We start from the raw sequence: 22,870 nt of genomic DNA, 5'->3' as shown, positions 1-22,870 counted from the left end.
GCCGCGGGCAGCCGGGGCCGTCACTCAGCGGCTGAAGCGGTGGGGAGTGCCCGCCCGGCGGCAAGGCTCCCTCCGCGCAGGCAGGGCGCTGCGGCTGCCGCTGTGTCGCTGCTCCTTTGTTCGGCGGCGGCTCCTGGCGGCGTGGCGGCGCTGACAGCTGCCGGCAGCGCTCCTCGGGACCAGGCGGCCACTTCACCTCAGCGCCTCCCTGCCTGCCAGCAGCGCCTCATGCTCCCGGCCCGCGCCGCTGCGCGGTCTCTCTGCTTGTTTCTCCGCCCGCGGTCAACAACCGGCGGCAGCAGCAGCAGAAGTTCAGGCCGCCGACCCGGAAACTCATCGGTAGCCGAGGCCCGCGGGGGTCCGACGGGAAGCGGATCCGCCGAGCCGGGGGAGGGAGCGGGGCGGGGCCGGGGCGGAGCGGGACGAGGGGCCTGGGTGCCGGGCGCGGCGAGAGGATGGGGCGGCAGGCGAGGCGCTGGAGGAAGGCAAGGAGGGAGCGGGCGAGCGGGGCCGGGGCGCTGCCCTTCGCCCCGATGGGGCCGTCCCGGGAACGTGGAAGCCGTTGCCGGTCCGCCAGGCTGCGGCGTGAGCACCCCTCCGGGGCCCGGCTCCAGGGCGCCACCGGGAAAGTTCGGGGGGGCGTTTCCCGGCCGTGAGGCGCCGAGCGGCGGGGGGGCTGCGGCCGGAGCGGGCGGTACGGAAGGCGCGGGGCCCCTGCCCGCCCGCCGTACTCAGCGGTCGGCGGCCGTCTCCCTCCGTGGCGGCGGTTTCGCCGGGCCGAGGCAGCGCTGCGGGGGAGGCCGAGGCCTTCGCCGTGGCTCCCTGTGCTGGGCGGCCTCCCTCGCGGGGGTGGCGTGGCCGCGTGTCCCCGTGGGGCGGTGGGGGCCGCCCGCCGCCTCGTCCCGGCGGGTCCGGAGCTGGCGGGGGGCCGGCGGGCCGCGCTGTGGGAGGGGGCGAGGCCGGCGGCGCTGGGGGGAGCCCGGCTGAGGCGTGTTCGCTAGACCTGCCTCCCTTGGGAGGGTGACGCGTTGTTGGCACCCGGATTTGGTCAGGGTCAGTTCACTGGTGGTGCCTTCTGAAGGTGGACATCTTTATTGTCCTTGCAACCCCACTCTTCTTCATCCTCTGTTTTTGTTTTCTGGAGTCATACCGTAGTTCTTATTGTGAACCAGACGTTCTCATCCCGCTCAGGATTTAGTACAGAGCAGTGACAGAAGGAGTTCACCCGCTGCCTGTGCCACCTGCCGCCCAGGTGGCCCAGCCCTGCCTCTGCAGGATCCCTCCTGCAACCTGTGACCCAAACCCGGTATATCCTGGTACCTGTAGGGAAACCCAGGGAGCACACCTTCCTCAGCTGCCTGTAAGGGATGGTTGGTTCTTGTTGCTTTCAAAACTCCTAATATCCCGAAGTACAAGCTCTCACAAGTCAGCACCTTGCTTGTTTAACGTTTCTAGGTGCTACTGTAATGCAAATCAACAGGTATTTCTACATGGATATTATTGTTCAAGTACCACCATTAAATCCTCTAATGTATTTATCTTAACCAAAGGTGAAAATGTGCATGCTGTTACTTACGTTGGGTTTTTTTAATATGTTTTCAGGTAGTCTGATGCCAGCAAAAATACTGGACTAAGGGCATGGGACTCTGAAGACCTTTGTTTCTCCTAGAAGAGGTGAAGAAGCTAGAAACAGTAACATCCAAAATCTTTGTGGAGGGATTAAGTCTGCAAAAAGCATGTGCTTAGGGCTGATATAGAATGACAGGAAGTTCATTTGCAGATGAAGCAGATGATTATCTGGAAGGTGCTAATGGCCAGACATGACCTTTCTCAAATCTGATATATGATTTAGCCTTTGGACGTTTTCCCTATCATTTTTATAAAATTTTGTGATTACTGGAATTGTCACTTGGGGTAAACAGAAGGGTAAGCAAGCTTTTGTCTTACATCTAAAAACCTGTGTCCACTTTCTGCAAAAACTAAAGATTTATTCCTTTTAGAAGCTCTGTGTTTGAATTAATTGTGCATCGGTTTGCAGCTTCACTGAAGTAAAACTAAGTAAATTAATCCATACTATAGTTCATTTTCATCAGCTTTGTTACTTGGGCTGTAGGGAAGATGGTGTTCTACTTCTGGTGGGGGTGGCGGGCAAGCAGAATCAGGTATTTTCTTGAAATCCCTGTGGAACTCACAGAAATGGAGTGCTTTGTTGTGGCACATACAAATTACAGTGCCTTGTCACTTTAGAATGGTTTTCTTTTCCATTTCATATATTCTTCAGAGTCCTGAATTTCTCTGACATTATGGCTAGCTTGCAAAAAGGGGAAGATAGTTACAAAGTGGGAAAAAAATATACATTATTTTTATTTAAAAAATGGGTTAAAGAACAACATTATTTGTATTACATCTATGTGATATAGAATTCTCCCCTTTCATGAAAGGGAAACAGAATTATATCAGCCATTGATATTTCTTCAGCTAAAGAGCAATAAATGAATAATGCAAGGAATCAGTGGATATAAATACTGCATCCTGAACTTTATCATGCTGTTGGATTTTTTTTTAACTGAACCTTTACTTTCTGTTTATTCATTGTTTCCAGTGATAAAATAAGAAGGCGAAATGGGAAACCCAGAAAACATTGGAGATGCTTATGTTGCTGTGATTCGTCCAAAAAATACTGCTAGCCTGAATTCTCGGGAATATCGAGCTAAATCCTATGAAGTAAAACTATTTAAATTTTTGTATTTATTAATGTTTTAAAAGTTTTTTAATTAAACCAGAAGAGAAAATGTGACAATAAAATATTTAAATAATTTCCATGTATGTCATATACCTACTATGCATTGCCCCATCCTTACGGTATTTGAACACTTTAAGGTTTTGTAATATATTTGTGTTTCGTTTCATTTCATTTCAGGGCCTCTTGCCCTGCGGGCTGCTCATTACAAGGGTACAGCCTGGTCTTTTTCTCTTTAACCTTACTGTTATGGAGGTCATTCTGACTTTGCCATCCTGCTCCTCCACATTCAGCACTTTCTGAATTTTGTTACTGCTTTTACAGTCATACAGTAAATAACAACAACAACAAGTTCTGTGCTTGTTTCAGTTGTACTTAAACTCCTTTGGTTTCATTATTGCTTGAAGATTTTATTGCTTGAAGTTCCCATTGAAGGCCAAAAGAAAAAAAGAAAGAAAGTTTTGCTGGAAACTAAACTGCAGGGAGGCACTGAGATAACTCAGAGCATCTTGGATTATGTATTAGAAGCCACCAAACCAATTTCACCAGCCAATCAGGGCATTAAAGGTAAAAAAAAAAATATTTGTGGTTGATAGCTCTATAAAAATACTTTAAAAATTAAATGGGCATGGAAACATGCAAAAGCATGAAATTAGTTTTTTAAAAAAAGAAGGAATGTTTTGAGGTTCATTAAAAAAATGCAAGCCAACTATACAGCTAAAACCATTAATTTACCTTTTTTCCTTTTATCTTTCAGCTTTATTAAATGCTTACTAAATTATTTTTATTAAGTGAAACTTTTCTTGTCTGTACTACTACTTCATCTCAAATTGAGGTTTGTAGCTAAAGTTCTGGTAAACTGGATTGAAGTGGCTTTTTTATCCTCAATTTCAGCTAAAACTTGACTTGAACTAGTGAATTGATTGCTTCTAAAGTCTTTTCTAAAGCCAGCATCGTTCAGTAGGCAGTATCTACATGAAAATATTTCTGGCATAATTTACCACTTACAGATATAATTTGATTAGTACATTTTCTTTTTTGCTGTTGTTGCATAGCTGGTCTAGCAAAGAACCTCATGCTTGTGCTGACAAAAATTGTTTTAGCCAGCATATTTCATTTCCAGATTGGTATAAATTGTACTGACTAAAGCATGGTTTTTTGCTGTGTATCTCATCTCTGCTTTGTAAGTAAAGTTATACTAGGAGGGTTGTTAGTTCAGACAAGGCAATGCAGTGCTAACAATTTAGAAAAGGACTAGCTGGTTGCATGGTAGAATGTTGTGGGTGGCAGTAATTGGGGCTGGATGAACTTAACAAAGCTAGCTGAGCAGCAAACATGAAATAACATAGTGGTATTAATACACACTGAGGAATACCTAGTAAAAGCAAAAACTGTTTCTTCCATGGTTTGGAGAGTTTTAAATTGACTTTAACAGAGGGCTGAAGCATTAATATGCATAGCTTAGTGTGGCCACTGCTAAAGTATGCAAGTGAGATCAGAAAAGCAAACAAAATGCTGAATTCAGTAAGAGTGTAAGGGAGGATAACAAAGGAGGAAAATACTGTCATACCACTACATATAAAAAAGCATAGACCCTAACATGGAATATAGCATGCAACTATAGCATGCTTTCCCACTTCAGAAAGAATCTTGTTTAACCTAAAGATTTTGAGTGTGAATGCTATGAAAAATCAGGGATATAGAAAAGTTGCTATGAAAAAATCAATTGCATTTTTCATGTTAATTGATATATATATATATGCATATTTATGGTCTATTTTTTAATATGTATTTAGATTTTCTTAACTTGCTTTAGATTATATATTTCATAGTTATAATTTTTTTCTTCTCAGAAATAGGGAAATTGAGTCTGGTAAGCTTTCAGATAGCAAACTCTAGGTTTTATTGGTTGGTTGGTTGGTTTTTTTTGTTTTGTTGGTTGATTAATTAATTAATTTGGCTTTTTTTAATACTGTGCTAGGAAAGCGTGTAGTGTTAATGAAGAAGTTTCCTCTTGATGGAGAGAAGGCAGGCCAGGAGGCATCGCTTTACATTGTTCCAACTGTTGTGAAAGGTAACGTTGAGCATAATTTCTGAAATTGTACCCATTTTAGCAGAAGTTCAGTTGAAGTGTTATTAAGGATTTTTGTGAATATGATAATATGGCTTTTTCTGTATTTAAGCATTAAAAGTTGCATTCAAGTGGAAACCTCTCCCTGAATACTCTAAACTTGAAAAAGTTACTTAGAATTAAGGAAAAAAACCCCTTGTTTTTTAATGTATTACTTTTGTTTCTGTAACAATAGTTTACTTCTGTTTTAAGCTGTATTTGTTCACTTGATTATATGTAAAAACATATGCGTTAACTTGTATAGAATTTACTGAAAGCAAGTATGAGACAGATACTCTATTCAGTTCAGTGTTCTTTACTCAGAAAAGAATACTTCCTGAAGTCTGTGAACAGTTATAGCAAATAATGTCTTTAGAAGGCAAAGTAAATTGCTTGTCAGGAAAGTATTTTTTTAAAAAAAAGCCTGAAGTGGAAGTCTTTGTGCTTTTGGGGAAACTCCTTCATTTTTGCCTTACTAATAGTTTTTATGCTTAAAACCTATCAAATAAATACCATTGTGGAGATACCAGTGGCAATAAATACCTCTTCTAGTCCTGAGTCCTATTCTTCTTTTCTGGCAACAGAATACATTTTGCATTAATGTTTTAGATGAAGCTGATCACACTGATGAAATAGCAGCTAAACGCTTTTAAGGTTTTTAAGGCTGCTCTGTTGGGTTGTGAATTGTTCTGTAAGGATTGTATGTAATTTCTATCAATTGTCATTTGGAAAAAATGAAGTTATTGTAGCCTAAAGTTAGAAAGTGCTCTCAAGAGCATGTAACTGCAAAAGATGCAGAAGGGAAAATAAGTTTCTTCTCATCAATTTGTCTTCAGAGTATGCTTTCTTTTTAGATAATACGAAATACGCATACAGTCCTGGATGCCCTGTGTTCTACTGTTTACAAGACATCATGAGAGTCTGCAGTGAATCCAGCACCCATTTTGCTACGCTTACTGCAAAAATGTTAATTGCCTTGGATAAGTAAGAAATTTCTCAGTAAAAATATGTTAAAAAACAAGTTAAGATAATTTGTAGATGTAGCACATATTTTTTTATAGCATTCTTGTGATTAAGAAGGAAATCATTGTGATATCACATTATTTTGTTCTTGTTTATCAGAAACTGAAACCTTGACAGCAGATATCTAAATCTTTCTAAAAAAGTTTTTTGCAAACTCAAGAATGGTGTGCTTATCTAAATCAAGTGGCTTTTTACAGGTTCTTGCTCACAGTGAATGTTTTGTAAAAGCATATACTAATGATGAATCTTTTAAAAGTGACCTTTAAAAGTATCTGCCAGTGTAGTAAAAACACCCCATTAATTGTATAATGTTCATGCTTACCTTTAAACTAAACCTCCCTTTAGAAAGGGAGTGCATCTTCCGCAGCCATACAAATTTATTCGCACTGGGGAGTTAACTTTCAGAAGGTGATTATTTGTTTAGTCAGATTTATAGTAGTTTGAAAATTGAATATGTGAGCAGTTTTTTGGTCTTTTTAATGTACCCTTAACAAATAAATAGCAGACATACTTACGTATGAACTTATTTGCATTAATAAAGTTAGCTGAAAATCTTGGCTAACGTGCAGAATTGTAAGTTATTAATTATAAGTTAGGCTATTATCTACAAAGATTCTGTGTGTAGGGTTTTTACAGTTTTATTGGTAGAGTCATAATATTTGCATGTATACCATCATGCCAGTTAGACTTATTTGCTGCTTAATGAATGCATTCAGACTCTAAGCTCTGCTTAAAATGTGTTACAAGCCTTACAGTTGTGCAAGAAGCCTTGGCAGTGTAATAGTAAATAGTTTATATTGATTATTCTGTATGTATGTAATCTGAAACACTTCTGAAAGATTCAAACTACTGTAACAAATTTATCTACCAACTGTTTATAGAGGAAAAGCCTGAAAATCCCTCAGGAAGGCAAGAGGGTGTTTATAGCACAATGGCCGCAATTTTACAGTCCTCCTTTCCAGTAGGACCGTGAATAAGGGAAGGAAATACAGCTTTTGCAGCATGTGATAGCTTGGAGGTGGGACTTAAAAATCCAGGCCTAAGCATACGTGGTGAACTGCAAGCCATGTTCTGCCATTCTTACACATGGTTCTGGGACAGACAAGATCCAAGTGGTCTGTCAGTGGATCTATCTTTCCAAAGCATGTACTACTTCTGTATTTCCAGGCTAACTCTCTAAATGGAATTTATATGTTCCAGCAAAGCACGTGTTTATCTCAGGCTTGTGAGAAAGTACATGCAGAAACCTAAATACAAACCTGGCTTTAGACCCTTAGTTAAAATGTGCCCCATTCAACATAACACTAAAATAATTCAGCAATTTAGTGAAAATACATTTATACAAAACCTGAGATGAATAACTTGTCCTGAGCCCTGTGTTTTATGTGGCGGAAAAAACCAGCAAGTGTACAGTGCTGACTGCCCCAGTAGCTCAGAATAAGAGGGCTCTAAAGCCCTTCTGTACTGACAGTAGGGGAGCACTTAAAAGAGAATAACCAGCACAGCTTTGTGAAAAGGCAGGTGGTAGCCTATCTGAAAGAGGCTTAGCAGTTCGAAAACTGGACCTTCTGATTTTTTGTCTTTCTCCAACTCTCCCTAATGAAACACATAAGTTAGAAGACTTAAGTCAGCTCAGATATTGAAACTTCAAATCATCCTTAAAAAAATGCTTTAAGTTTCAAAATGTGTATGTTGACATTATTGAAAGTACTGAAAGTACACAAAACGGTGACGTGTTGGTGTGGTTAAGTGTTTTTTCTATAACCAATGTTACTCTTAGTTTAGCTTATAATTTCCGTTTCTTAGAGTTTGTATTAGCAGGAAATGTGTCTGAGCAAATATATTTGCTTAACTATACTTGGTTAAAAAATACTGTGTTTGGGGATTAATTTAGTCTTACAAAATCAGCTGTGCAGCTTATAATTGTTTTTAATTAAAATATGTGATTATCATACGTGCAACCCTTACTCAAACAAAATAATGGACAGGCATGACCAAAATAGTCCTTTTCTGTCTGAAAATAAATTACTTGCGCATTCTGCCCTGCAGGTGGTTGGATGAACGGCACACCCAGTCTCACTCTATCCCAGCTTTATTCAGACCATCTCCTCTTGAGAGAATTAAAACAAATGTAATAAACCCAGCCTATGCTATAGAACCTGGTCAGACAGAGAGCTCATTACATATGGGCTATACTGCCCTGGAAATAAAAAGTAAAATGCTGGCACTGGAGAAAGCAGATATGTGTATTTATAATCCTTTGTTTGGATCTGACCTTCAGTATACCAATAGGGTAAGAATTACATTTTCGTTTTATATTTGTGGAACATACATATGTTTTCATTTTACAATTCATTCATTTATTTGATATGAGTGTGTGCTTTATGTTTGATATAATCAGATTTCTTTATTGCACACTTACTGCTAAATGGTTTTTAAAATCCTCATATTTGAACATCATTCTTGTTAATTGCAAAATGTTAGTCATAACTTGTTTCAAGAGAATATTCGGCCTGGATGGGGGATTGTTTAGGCAAATCTCAATAAGGTATTTTTTCAGTTGTGCTTTAAATTATGTCTTCACAGGTTGACAAAGTGGTAATAAATCCATACTTTGGCCTTGGAGCACCAGACTATTCAAAGATTCAGATTCCTAAAAGAGAAAAGTGGCAACGTAGCATGAGCAGTGTCACAGAGGACAAGTATTATGTTACATTCCTTTTTCATTAATGGATATTTTTGTTTTGTTTTATTACACTAGTACTTGGTAGACCTGGTCAGAGTGATATTCTTCTTACCTTAGGGCTTTATTGTATAAATATTTTTTAAAAATTCTGTTTGAAGTCTGTAAGTACTGAAACACAACAATTAAAGGATGGATCAAGAAAGGTTTAAATTATAAACATTAGGGAAGCATTTCTTAGCATAATTATTACAGCTGTGGCTTGACTACTGCATGATGAAAATACTAGTTATGTGAATACTGGCACGTTCTAGCTGCATGAGCTTCATTTTTGTTCTTCGTGTAGATCTAGTTAGTGCTATGTTTATGATTTAAAAAAAGTTGATGCTCTTAACTATTGAAATATTTCTGATCTGTGTTTTCCTCTTGTTTCCCCTTCTAATTCATAGAGAACACCAGTGGGTAGATGATTTCCCTCTTCACCGCAGTGCTTGTGAAGGCGACTCTGATTTACTAAGCCACCTTCTGGATAAAAAGTTTTCTGTTAATCAGTTAGATAGTGACCACTGGGCTCCTATTCATTATGCATGCTGGTGAGTCAAATTAATATAGTTGCCAGTCAAATGCACGCTTGTTATCATGATTCTTTATCACTAATCATTTATGTAACTTGTCATATAGACACAAAAATAAGTAATAAAAAAACCCTCTAGACTTGTTACGCTTTGACTTTAATATATGTTAGTGTTACCTTCTGAAGAGAAAGATTGCTTCAGGTTTTGAGGTAATTTCAATTTGAATGGTTTCAGAGACCAGGTGTGGAAATCAAATCATCAAACACTTACCTATAGCCTCCTGTATCTGTCCTGAAACATGTGTTCTAGTTCCTGTTGGAGACATTGGGTCTGGTTTAGCGTGGTAACTTTCACAGTCTTTGTTCATTAAAGGCTCTGAGCAGTTTTACAGCACAGCCATAGCTGAGCTGAGCACATTTTGATGATGGTCAGGCTTTGAGTGGGAAGCTGGACTAGGTGACCTATAGAGGTCAACTTCTCTGATGTTTTAATGAGATATGATGTTTTAATCTGTAAGTGCTTGAGAGCTTTCCTCAGTTGTAAAAATGCTTTTATTTTATGCAAGTTAGTCTTTTGTATTTATAGTAATGTCTGATGATATGAATAACATCAAAATCAAACTTGGCTATAAAAAAAAATAGTTGATTTGCAGTGTTTCAGAAAGCTTACATAAACAGTATACGCAAGATTTACCAGTTATCAGCATGAGGCTTAAGAGTCCTCAGGATCCATCTGCATGACAATCAGAAGCTTTACTCTGATTCTCACACAGAGTATTTTTTTTTTCAGGCAAGGCTGAATTATGTTTTGCCATGACTGAATTGCTACAACTACATAAAATTAGCTAGTTTAACATAAGGTTCGGTTTGTCTGTAAGTAATCCAATAAATGGTTACTAGACCAATGGTTACCAAAATGGTGCAGAACTGATACTAATTTCTGAAAACATATTAATGTTGCATTGTCTTTGGTGTCCTTTCAAACCTAAAAACTTGAGCATGGGAATACTTTTCCATATTTAGAACTATCTGGAAAAAAAGATTTTATTTTACATTTGCTGTGTCTGTTCTGCTTTAAAACCTGTCTACAGGTATGGAAAAGTTGAAGCCACTCGAATGCTCTTGGAGAAAGGGAAATGCAATCCAAATCTTTTGAATGGCCAACTTAGCTCTCCTCTTCATTTTGCTGCTGGAGGTGGGCATGCTGAAATAGTACAAATTCTGCTAAATCATCCAGAAATTGACAGAGTGAGTTCTATTTGTGTATAGAAATAGAAATTTTAGCAACAGTTTCTAGCTTGTGTGTGTGTGAGATATCTTGTGTCAAGATCATGATGTGTAAACATAATGATGCTATTGAGAGATTACCAAAGAATGGTTAATTATCTTCTATTACCTCTACTTTCCCATTGTGTATCAATTAGATGTTTGAACTGTAGGATCAAGGATTTTAATTATCTCAAAAAATGTGTACATGCTTTACCTATCTCCACTGAAAACACTGTATTACCAGTGTTTCTGTTTCTGTTTGTAGCATATTACTGATCAACAAGGAAGATCTCCGCTGAATGTCTGTGAAGAGAACAAACAAAACGAGTGGGAAGAAACTGCAAAACTGCTGAAGGAAGCCATAAATAAACCTGTATGAGTTTATTTTCAAAATAGTTTCAAGTTTATATTTAATTTACTCATAAACTTGTAGAAGAGCTAGGCTGACATAGCTGCTATTGGAAATGTGCAGTATACTGAAATTGTTAGTGTAAATATTGACAAACTAACGTTTTGTCTCTAAATGTTTCTGTCTATATTGCTCGAGAAATATATGCAAGACTTTAAACATGATTTTTAAATTTATTTGTAGAAGCATCAATCATGTCAGCTACTGATTTTTTGTCTGCTTTTGATCATATAACCATCAGCTTGCTTTGTGCAGTGGCATCCTTAGAAGGAGCGTTCAGCTGGCTAAATGTAGGGTTCTACAAAATAAGCTTTACATCAGTTAGTCAGTGTAAGCTTCCTTGGCAGTCAGTGGAGATCGAGCTAGGATAGTAAACAAAGCGTACGATGTGATTCCTCTAGTTCTGAAGTAGATTTAGAATCAGCCAAATGATACAAACCCACTTGTTTCTTTGACTTCAGATGCAACTTGTATCTCTGTAGGCAGGTGGCAGTAAACCTGTTGATTTTTCAAGATGTTTTAAATTATTTTCATTTCAGTCTATATGAATGAGTTTTCCAAAATAATTAATGAAGGGAATTGACCTCCTTTATTTTAGGGGTCTTATTATGCAGTTGGTCAAATGGCAGAAACATTTAACCTGTTAGATGAAAACAAGATGTTTCATGGATTTATGACTTGTGTGTATATGCTTTAAGCATCTGTTTTACATAGAATTACGTCTCACAGGAGGCATACTCCGGGCCCATATGCAATTCAGTGAAAGCTGTGGGAGTACTGAAGGGGAAAGTTATTTATTAGTAGTAATATTGTAGAAGTGCTAAAAGAAATTAGTGAAATTGTACTCTTGTTGTACTGGGGTCTGTGTAAAGGGTGGTTCTTCCGTCTGAAAAGTAAGTCTTTAGTAGAGACTGATGAGGGGAATCATTCATAACCTGTGCGTTAACAGTGAGGTAGATGTTTCAGGACATGCATAGGCACTTGAGCCCAAATCCCTTGGGGAACTTCTAAGTGCCTGCTTACCTTTGAGTTCAACAGAAGTGAAGTCCTCAAAGTATCAATAAGATCTTTCTTGGGGTTATTGTGGTAAGAAGCACAGTGTAAGAATTTGCATAGGACATAAAACAAGCAGTTTTGATAAATAGTAAATCTGCAGGAGTTGTTCTTTTTCTCAACAGTATGGATTAATTGCTTAATTATGGTAAAATTGCTTTTCTCTTCAGAAGCACCAATATATTTGTTTACTATGTTTAAATTTTTATGTAGTATGAAAAAGCACGAATTTATCGTATGGATGGGTCATACCGCTCTGTGGAGTTGAAACATGGAAACAATACTACTGTACAGCAGATAATGGAGGGAATGCGTTTGTCTCAAGAAACTCAGCAGTACTTCACTATCTGGATCTGTTCTGAGAACCTCAGTAAGTAACAAGGAAGATCATTATACTCGAGAGCTTGTAATGTTTTTTTTTATTTCTGCTTGCCTTTAGAAAAAGATAGTATTTCCTTAGGAAAACAGGAAACATCCTCTCTCACAGTTCTGTATTAACCTCTTTCCATCAGCTTTTAAAAGTCATCCTTTACAAGTTAATTTGTACTTAGACTGTCTGTTGATACACTTTGCCCCTGCCAGACCCTCTGTAATGCCTGTAGGTCTCATTCTTTCTATCTTTTGCATAGGGAGTGAGACCAGGTTTTCTATTCCCTCTGCTTAAGCTTTCCTCCAGTAGATCAACTGCCAGCCTTTACAGCCTGGTGTCTCCAAACTGTGCTTTCAGAGCTATAGAAAGCTTCTCCAGTTTAGGTTTTTGGGTACTTGCAATAGTCTGACCCTGTGTCACTGTGGCATCTAGAATGTACTTCATCTAGATGAAGATGAGGCTAGTCCAGACTGCCTTTCTGTTACAAGGCACATTTGCTGTCATAGTCCTTACTGCTAACTTACCCTGATTTTAGTAGTATTTTTCTTCCCAGAGCATCTGAAATTGGATGCATGTAGTTGTGTTTACCAATATTTAATCTATTTAAAACTAGTAAGTAAAGTAAAGCTGATAAATATTTTTTCATTAGGTCCTTTAATGATATGAATTTTCATGTGTTTTGCACCAAAATGATTTTTGATAAACAAGTTTTCAGATATATTTGGTGGAAGGGAATTCTGATGCAAAACATAATTACATTTGCTGTATGTTTTGGTATTTATGATCTAAATAAAAAGTGTATTTATAGTTGTAATTTGAGATGTAGCAAAAGGTAAGTAGGACCACAAAAGTGATTGTGTTTTGTCAGAAAACATAGTAAACAGTACTGCTGGAACAAGAAAGCTATGGGATACATTATAATGGATTTACAAAGCATAATTCAGGTCTGGTAGGATACTGTGTTGCAAGTGCCATTAACACAGAAGCCTTGCATTTAAATTTTTATTTACTATTGTCAATCTTCCACTACAGTGGCATTGTTATTTTTTTTTTTATCTATAAGTTTTGCAGGATATCTGTTCTTCATTCTTTTTAAATCTTTTTCTCCCAGTGTCACGCCATTTGCCTTTTTACTTTGCTGTATGCCGCATGGCTACTGTAACCCTCAGTTAAACATAGATGTTAATGTCTGGAAGAAAAGGAAGTTTTTGGGTGTTGAAGTCTCCCTGCTTGTGCCTTTTTTAAATATATTTGTCGTGTTTTACTGAAATCATTGAAGTATTACCCTTGCATTTGAGGGGAAGAGCTCACTACATTGTTTAAAAACAAGTAATTATCTAGATACTTTGCCAAAGTTTGAAAATGTCAGCTGCTGATTCACAGCTTCAAACAACTACTGGACAAATTTAATTATAAAAAGTATTTATTGCAGTTTGTGTACAACTGTAAAGCCTATAGTTTTCTTGTTTGTAGGACGGATAACACTTTTCTGTGTTTGAAAGTAAGATGGATAAGTTGAGTGAACAGATTATTCTCAGTGAAAATATGTTGCGCTGTTACATGTCCTTTGAAATTTTTCATATAATGTGAAATGTCACAGTGTAAAAGCCAGAGCAGCGAGGGTGAGGCAGACACAGCCTTCTAGTTCCTCACTACTAGAAAACAGCCAAGCAATAATTACAAGGACAGGCAGGGTAAGCGAATAAGCATAACTGAAGGTTTGGACCTCTAGTACATAGTAAAACTGTAGTAAAAAGCTCTGTATTAATTTCTCAGCTCTCATATACACAGGAGAACATGAAGCATTGAATGACTGTAGCCTGTTAAGAATAAAGACATTTTACAGATTTTTTTTAAAAAAAAGCCTGTTCTGAAAAGTTCATGGTTTATATATATATATCCAAAAATGGCAGATGTGTTTATAAGATAAGCTATATCTGTATTTCTCTGTCAGAAATAAGATTACTGGACTTTGTATTTCTCCCATAATAATTGAGACAACAGTCTCTAATGTTTTATTATTGCATTCTTAAGGTCTGTGTTGGTATTCCATTAAATTTTTAAATACCACTTCACTCTTGAGAAGCTGAAAATAACAGAGGTTCACCAGTAGTGCATTTAGTGAGTTGATGTTGAGAGTTTTATCAATAAATCCATATTTTCAAAACCTTTTTTTTATGGCAGTTTAGAAAACACAGGGGAAAATGTTTGTTAATGAGCCCTTAGTTTCAGATACTCTGGTTTTGGTGCAGCATTTAATCATATACGTATATATGTGTGTGTGTATATATGGGGGGGTGCTGGGTTATTCTGTTTATCTAAAACCAAAATCTCTTATTTTTCAGGCCTCCAACTGAAGCCGTATCACAAGCCTTTGCAGCATATTCGAGATTGGCCTGAAATATTCACTGAACTGACAAACTTGGATCCTCAAAGGGAAACTTCACAGCTTTTCCTGAGAAGAGATGTGAGACTTCCACTGGAAATAGAAAAAAAGGTCTGCACTTGGAAGTGATGGCATGAAATCATGGTCAGAGTCAGAACGCTTTGACTATCAACACTCAGTGGGTTTAATGACTGGAGTAATTTCCAAACTTATTTAAACCTGACCTCTCCTCTCCTTTTTTGTACTAGTTTGAGTCTTCAGGTTCTTCTCTCTTTCCTTCCTGCCTCCCCCACCACGGTTTGGTTTGTCATAAGTCTGTGTGTCTCAGTCTTTATCTGTCAGTCATACAGCTAAAGACAACCTGCCCAGTTTTCTTTCTCTTCCTGTGCTGTGATTTTTAAGATATATTAATTGCTCAATTTCTATGGAATTATTTAGATATATTATTCAAAATAGATTAATGGGAGAAAAAAGCCCACAGATGTCAGTATTTCTGTGAACCTTTTGATTGGGCATGGTATGCTAGTCACCTTTAATTTGTGTGTTAGGTCAGTGAAGTGTTGAACTAAACCAATGAACGTATCATTTTTTCTATTACAACACATTACTAAAATGTACACTTCAGTCAGGATCACACCTTTGTCTTCTGTCTCTGAATCAGTGAGAAATTCTAGTTATAGTTTCTAGGCTTATTTTCTTTTACAAAGAAATCATATTATTTAAATTTTTTTGATAGATTGAAGATCCATTGGCTATTCTTATCCTTTTTGATGAAGCCAGATATAATTTACTGAAAGGTTTCTATACATCACCTGATGCCAAGCTGATCACACTGGCAAGCCTGCTTCTACAAATAGTCTATGGAAATTACGAGAGCAAGAAGCACAAACAGGGCTTTCTAAAGTAAGTATGTGTGTTTAAAACTTAAATCATGCTTTTAGATTAAGTATTTTTAGATAGCACTTACTATGGAACTCTTGATTTTTAGGTATGATATATTTATTATTTTTCTTCATCACTGAGGTCTAGTTCAGAGTAATCGCATAACCCTCATAGCGTTAATAGAACCTGGACAGGGGTCTTAAAAATGTATTAATCTTAATCATTGCAATCCCAGGCAGAGGGATGGAGGTCCTGTATTCTGAGTCTATATAACTCTATACTGAGATACAGTAATACCAAAATGAGTAATAGTATTCATGTGAATGAAGGGTTTTGATGGGACTGAGACTTTGGACAATGCTCAATAAACTTCTTACTGTGTCCAGTTATTCCATCTTGTGGGATTGGCTTTCCTCCCTCTTTGAAGAGCACAGACCATGCAGAGATATTACTTCTGTTCTCTCATTTGTGGTGAACGGCTGTACTAAGTTGGTCAGAAACATAGCACCAGTAGGGCTCTGCCAGATGGTGCTTTCCCCTCCCCTTCTCTCTGCTTGCCAGCACAACAGTAGCTGAGCTGTTCTGAGATACGACTTTTTCTTCCCACATACATTTCTGCAGCAGCATCTGAGCCCACCGGGATTCCAGTTCTCTACTGTGTGTACCTTCACTCCACCCCCTACCATCTCCACCTCAGTTCATTCATGTAACAGCAGCTGTGCTATTCTCAAACGCTACGATACTTCTCATCTCCTGTCATTCACAGCATCAACTGAGCTGTCTTGGTTTCTTTTCTTTTGGTTGTGTTCTCCGCCATCAGTGAATCAGGGTGCATTTTCTGCTATAGTTACTCTGATGTAAGTGTGGGCTGCCTCTGGAAGGGCCGACTGCGCTTGCTCATTCCTTTCCCTTCATTCTGTCAGGTGTAGAGGCTATACCATCACAGAGTGAGCTAGGTGAATGAGCTCACTGGAAGGGTTTGGGGTTTGGGTGGGGTGTTCAGTAGGTTCAGCTGTTGACCCATCTTGTCCCAGAGTTACACAGTTGGCAGATTGAGCATAAGGAGAACTGGGTTTAAGTGGGACTGCCTACCTGCAGGAGTGTGCAGTTAAATGCAGCTGGGGTTAATACAAAACTACCCCCTGCTGAATCCCAGCAGCTGCAGGGCACTGGTCCTCTCCATGCTGAGGCAAATCGGGAATGGGGTTCTGAGTTGATCCTGCTCCATGGAAGTGTTTGACTCTGTAGACAGGACTACTTGGAAAGAGAGTTTAGGCCAGATAAAGAGCCTCCTGGGCATCTGGGCATGTTTTCCACCCATATTCAAATTTTGATCTTGGAAAGTATCTCAGCTTGTTCTTCTCCAGACAGATGAAGAGGTTTATATTCTGATTTTTTTTGTCGTTGACATAAACGTTTTATTAAAAAGACCGGTCATTTCAAAAATGTATCCAGGCTTTTGTTTGTTTCAGAGTATCCTTGACTTTAAAGATTAAGTTGCATTGTCGTGTGCAGGGTTTTTTCTTGATAGATCACATGTGCAGTTACTGACATAGTTGTATGACTAGATTTTGAGACTACCTTAATTGTGCATAAAAGCAAACTAGTAAAGGCTTCCCTTTAGTGTTTTTTGTTTGCTAACATTTCCTCTCCCTGCTGTGTCCATGATGCATGACACAAAGTGTGTAACACAAAGCTAGATCTCCATTAATTGAGAATTACACTATATCATATCTTAGAAAGCCTTAGCTTACATTTCAGGAAAGCTTCTCACCTGATGAGGCAAAGTAGAGTAGGAGGTGACTGTCTAGCTCAATATGTGACTCGAACATAGAAATTGTCAGACGTGTTCTTTCTCCTTGCTTTTTTCAGTGAAGAAAAACTTTTTTTTCTGCTTTGTTTTTCTCTTAGTGAAGAAAACCTTAAATCTATAGTACCAATCACTAAACTAAAAAGTAAAGCTCCTCATTGGACAAACAGGATACTTCATGAATACAAGGTAAGATAAATAATCGAGTAGTAGAAAATCCTGTCTTAAACATTTTTGGACTGTTTGGTTGTCAGTTAATTAAAAAAAGACTGGTATATAAAGCTAGAAATGTGTGTGTTCTGAATTTTTGGGATGGGTTGTTGGAATGCTGTTTTTCTTGTACAGTTACAGTTGATCTGTTTCTTAAAAGTAAGTATAATTGTCACCTGTTAATTTATCTTCAGTGTCAACTGTGTATTGGGGATACTGCCAATTCAGACATACATGTGAAAAAATCTACTCTGACTTATTTTCACATGTTTGTAGCGACAGATCCACAGTCCTTTTTGCCAGTGTAACTTGTCTGTTAGGGATCTGATAGTGCTACTGATGTGAGCATGTGTATCTGCACACACAAACTCCTTTGACCAGAGCAGTTAATTGAGCAAAATTTTTAAATGTGGACTTGGGATGCTTCTGTAAAATTAGACATCTAACTGAGGGCTGTGGATTCCAGCCTGGGTCATAGGCACCTGAAGGTTAAATTCGTGAACTTCATAAAAAATTATGGAAAAAGTGAGGTGTGTCAGAGGGAGAACTGTACTGGCTGACATGCATCAGTAAAGGTAGCTGCCAGGAAACACTGCAGAGGCACCCAGGGAATGTTTTCAGGCCTTGGCTGTCTTCTGAGGTTATTTAAAACCATACTTTCTCTTGGTGCCTACACTGTTTTTGTCAGAAACCAGCAGATCATTCCTGTTCTTTCCAATACAGATGAATGAGAGGATGATGGTGGTCTTTCTAAGACTGTGGGCATAGCAGCATAGTCTCTGCTCTTTCTTGTATCACATAATATGTAGGAATAAACATAGCTTTCTTGACTTCAGTTCTTAGGCCATTATTGGGGTGCAGGGGGTGGGGGGAGGGGAAAAGAGTTTCAATCTTTTGTTCCAAAAATACTCATATATTTTACGTTTTTAAAATAGCTGTGTAGAATTCAGGTAAGCTGTAATGCAGTGTGGATCCAGCGAGGTTGGTCCCATACACTATACCCAGTCATGGTCCCCTGACTGTTGAAGATGTGCTCTTTTATGTCTGTGCCTTCTTATCTTGCACATGGCCCAGCCAAGTTTTCTGCTTGTTACTGTACCTTACACCAGTATATTTTGAGGCAGGAACACTTGCAATCCTTCGTTGCGACTGTTTCACACTGCTGAAGAAGGCGAAACAGAAGCCTGTCTCATTGTGAATGAAGGCTCCACTAAAGCAAAGAAATCTGCACCTCTGTTTTGATTAGAAAAGAAAAAAGAAAATCCATGGTTTTGGGGGGAAGGTACTTGCTCATCTTACGATGCCTCACTGGATTGGACCCCTTAAAGGAGGAAGAATGCTTAGTTTTAAGTGATGCATTTAGTGTCAGATGAGTGCATAGGTGCTTATCCCTGATGAGCTGATCATATTTCTGAGAGAGGCAAAACTGGGGGGCCCTGCACAGGTGAGGTGTCTGTGGCTCAGATTTCTGAGGCTCATACAGGTATCTGCTTTCTGCCTCAGTCTTTTTTGACATTTGGGCCTTTCTATTGCTCTGGGGTTTAGAGTAGCAAGACAGTTGCTGGGAAGGCACTTCGGGAATACTAGTTCAGTGAGAATTCCTCAAAATAGTGGATTTTCTTCAAATAGCCACAACTATTTGGGAAGACTTGTTGATTGCCATCGTTCCTTTATTTCTAGAACCTCAGCACCAGTGAAGGTGTAAGTAAAGAGATGCATCACCTTCAGCGCATGTTCTTGCAGAATTGCTGGGAAGTTCCTACTTACGGAGCGGCTTTTTTCACAGGACAGATATTCACCAAAGCAAGTTCAAGTAGCCATAAAGTCATCAAAGTGTACGTAGGAGTAAATGTAAAAGGGCTGCACCTCCTCAACATGGAAACGAAGGTCAGCTTAAGTGAATTGCCAGTGTTAACTGTTAAGCTTAATTCTGTTATCTTGAATTCTTTGTGCTAGTAGTCATTTCATGTCCAGCTGTTTAGTTAAACTTGACTGTGAAGATTTCTAAGATTTTATAAGACATACTAACTGAAAGCCTTGTAATTTTCCACTTCACTCCTTCATAAGCTACAATTAGATTGTGGAACATTCTGTTCCAAGTCAGAATTCTGTCTAAGTGAATGAAGGAAAGTTCAGTTTGTAAGTATGGAGAATATTTTCTGAGTGACAGTTTCCTACATTTCACTGTAGGCTTTACTCCTCAGCCTAAAGTATGGTTGCTTTATGTGGCAGTTGGGAGATGGAGATACGTGTTTTCAAATCCATAGTCTGGAAAATAAAATGAGCTTTATTGTGCATACCAAACAGGTAAGCATTGTCATTTTTCATCCTTTATGCTCAGTTATTGTTTCCTAAACTGGATACGTTCCTCTTCTCATTTGAGATTGACCACCCTTGTACAGTATAAAAGAAGCCCAAGCCAAGCCCCCACAAAAATGATCTTAAAAATGTCTTTTTAGTATTGCAGAATGGTGCTTATTTTCCTAGCACGTGAAGCCTTTAGGCTTCAAAATACATAAAATGCATTTGTTATCATTAAACTTTTTTTTTTAAATTGAAACTGTTTGTTGCATGTGTCCAATCCCTCAGACTCTAAGGGTAATTCCAAATATGATGCGAATCACAGAGTTGGAGCTGGTAACTTTGCTCTCAAACCTGGCAGGGTTTGATATTGAGTAAAACTAAGGGTCTGTGAAGGCAGTGTTAGAAAGCAACTTCACTGCAGTTGCTACCAGCAACTGTGATAGTGTTTGTGGATGTCTGATAGAAAACGCCTGTTTTACTCATGGTCTGCGTCAGTGATAAGATGCCATGCTAACATGTGTTCTGATGAAATTACAGCTTTGAGTACCTTGCATACTTTGACCGTACTTGCCTTTGATTCTGTTATATTAAGGTGGTTACAGGGGAACTGTTTGAAGGTTTTGAGAAACACTTTCTGATGGCTGAGAAAAATCCAGGGTTTATTTTCCTGATTTCTAAAATGATGCAGCTTTTATCTTACTATTTTTATCTACTTGATCTGTCATATACTTGATTGTGTCACGGTTCTGAAATGCTGATAGAATTTAATTGTATACCTTTATATAGGCAGGTCTCGTCGTAAAGCTTCTGATGAAATTAAATGGCCAGTTAATGCCAAGTGAACGAAGTGAATGATGGAAATGAACAATAGTTACAAAACAACATCTGATGGCTAAGCAAAAAAATTACTTCTCATCACAACAGAAGACTTCCATGTACATGAATTTTACACAATAGAAAAGTCAATTTGTACAGTTTTTTAACTTTGTACAGAAGCTGCATGGTTTATTTTTTTAAAAAAATTGTACAACATATCTATTATTTTTATAAGTATTTTTGTGTTTCATATATAAGCTATTGTAGGGCTTGAGCTTACCCAATAAAGCTAATGAAATGTAAATGGTTTACCAAGTTGGACGAGCATGAATCAAGTAAGGCTTTTGTTCCCGGAGGACTATGGGACTGACAGTGCCATTAAGCAAGTCTCAGTTAACCTGTTTACCTTTCATGTTATTCTGTGGAACATTAAGGAGGTTGTATATGTTAACAGTATTGTGTAGACACACTTTATTTTTAAGGTATTGTTGATAAGTGTGCTTAAAAGACCAGTCAGAGCTTCAAGCAACTACTTTGGGTAAACCATTCTTACTGGGTTTCTGACAAATGTTATAACTGGCTTTATTTTTACTTGTAACTTTCTCATACTTTGTATTCATATTTATTCTAAAATATTGCATGAGGATGTCAAAAGGGAAATACTTAAAAACATTCAGAAGCCATATAAATGTTTAGCATGCTTGGGTTTTTTAAAGAATGGTTTTTACTTTTGCTGTGCAATATAAAGTATGTATATGGAAGAGGGGGAGAAACAGATTTACTTACAAATTAGTCTTACTCAGAGGACTTCAGAAAGTTTAATAAATCTTACCCTGGATTGCAACACATAAGCAGTAATGAAAACTCATATAGGAGATACTAAGTTATTTCTGTTAAACTAATTTTCTTACTGATTGATTACTTCAGTTTCTTGAGACTACAAGCAGTGCAGAGTGCAGGAATGAAGATTTATATTGCAAGGAAGTTGGATAAACATTTTGCCTGCTCTTTGCAGAGTCAGGATTGGATCTCAACCAGTTGGGTCCCAAGTGTAAGGTGGGAGCCTATGAAGTCTGAAACATATCCTCCTATGTTAAAACAGTATCCGTAAGACAAATCTTGTAAAATTTCTGGTTGTATTTCAGGGTTTTAAGTGCACTTGACTATTTCTTCCGTGTAAACTGCATGCTAGAACAGTGTGCAATATTTTGTAAAGAAGTTTTTTTTAAAATAAAAATTAGCACTTGCTTCTTAAGTTTTCAAATAAAAGTTAATATGAATGTTAGGAACTGTGCTGTTGTGTAGTGACTTTACTCATACCTTACTACTATTAAGCACAGTTTAAGAAATAAAGTAGTAAGCAGTTAAAAAAGTGAACAGGAGACATAATTTGTAATCTTCTTAGCAAGTTATACTTTTCTAATTAAACTTCACAGGCATAAATAATGGTAAATCTTCATGGGTTGTTGTATTTTATTTAAGGTAAATAACGCAATAGTCGGGTCCTTCATAGCGCATCCTTGTTATCACTTGGCACTGCTATCAGAAATATACTTCACATAGTACTGCGTTAGAAAACTAGAGGAAAAACATTAAAATGTACATCAGTTGCATATTTAACAATACTATTAATATGCCTTATTGCTGTATAGTTCTTTCTGCTGAATTCTTATTTATTACTAAATAAATTGTTTGCAACAAGTCATGTTTGTTGGTTTTATTATTGCAGCCAGCATGGAAGTGCCATCAGTCTTACCAAGCAGGTGTTCTTACCAAAGGGCAGTATTTTGTAACAGGCTCATCTATGCAAGGTGTGTAGAAAGATCATCAGAGAGGATCATCGGGAGGCTCCCATGGCAACTACAAATTAAGACAGCACACAGTGGGAAACCACTCGGACATTCATCAAGGGAACTGAAGACTGCTCGTCATGGCAAACCAGAAATTGGCAGATGTAGTGTGTCAGTTGAGGGCATTAAGTAGCAAGAGCTCATTTAAGGCAGTCCTAGCAAGCTTCTTGCAGCTGGGTGCGTAGGAGTTTCCACTATTGCTGCGAGAAGGCAGGTTGAGTACAGTCGTTTCATCCAGAAGTGGGTAAATGAAAAATCCAAACCCTGTAGAGACAGACTGGTAGTAACAGCCCTCCTCTCTGTACCAAACACAAACAACACTGCCAGAAGGGCGAGTCTGAAAATCCTACCTTTAAGTAAGCAAGTGATGCTTGGCTCAAC

General features: G+C 38.4%; 1 protein-coding gene across 5 annotated transcripts; it reads left to right on the top strand.

Moving 5' to 3' along the window:
• The first annotated feature begins 204 nt into the window (after positions 1–204).
• Positions 205–22,342, top strand: KRIT1 (KRIT1 ankyrin repeat containing). 5 transcript variants are annotated; one of them, XM_080383613.1, is made up of 19 exons: positions 402–485; positions 1,192–1,360; positions 1,603–1,674; positions 2,603–2,724; positions 3,148–3,307; positions 4,722–4,814; positions 5,705–5,834; positions 7,923–8,166; positions 8,460–8,575; positions 9,006–9,149; positions 10,222–10,378; positions 10,665–10,772; positions 12,075–12,231; positions 14,577–14,728; positions 15,354–15,520; positions 17,411–17,498; positions 19,200–19,406; positions 19,710–19,826; positions 20,610–22,342. In XM_080383613.1, exons 4-19 carry the CDS (start codon positions 2,623–2,625, stop codon positions 20,676–20,678), a joined length of 2,211 nt encoding a protein of 736 aa, XP_080239739.1. In that variant the 5' UTR covers positions 402–485; positions 1,192–1,360; positions 1,603–1,674; positions 2,603–2,622; the 3' UTR covers positions 20,679–22,342. The 5 variants fall into 5 exon arrangements, with proteins under 5 accessions (XP_080239740.1, XP_080239738.1, XP_080239739.1 ...); XM_080383614.1 differs by lacking the exons at positions 402–485; positions 1,192–1,360 and adding an exon at positions 205–339; XM_080383612.1 differs by lacking the exon at positions 1,192–1,360 and having other exon boundaries at positions 383–485.
• Positions 22,343–22,870: the final 528 nt, after the last annotated feature.

This window comes from Falco punctatus (assembly GCF_963210335.1).
Source record: "Falco punctatus genome assembly, chromosome: 4".
Lineage (NCBI taxonomy): Eukaryota > Metazoa > Chordata > Aves > Falconiformes > Falconidae > Falco > Falco punctatus.
The sequence above is the reverse complement of the archived record's forward strand: the minus strand, read 5'-3'. Positions and strand labels throughout refer to the sequence as shown.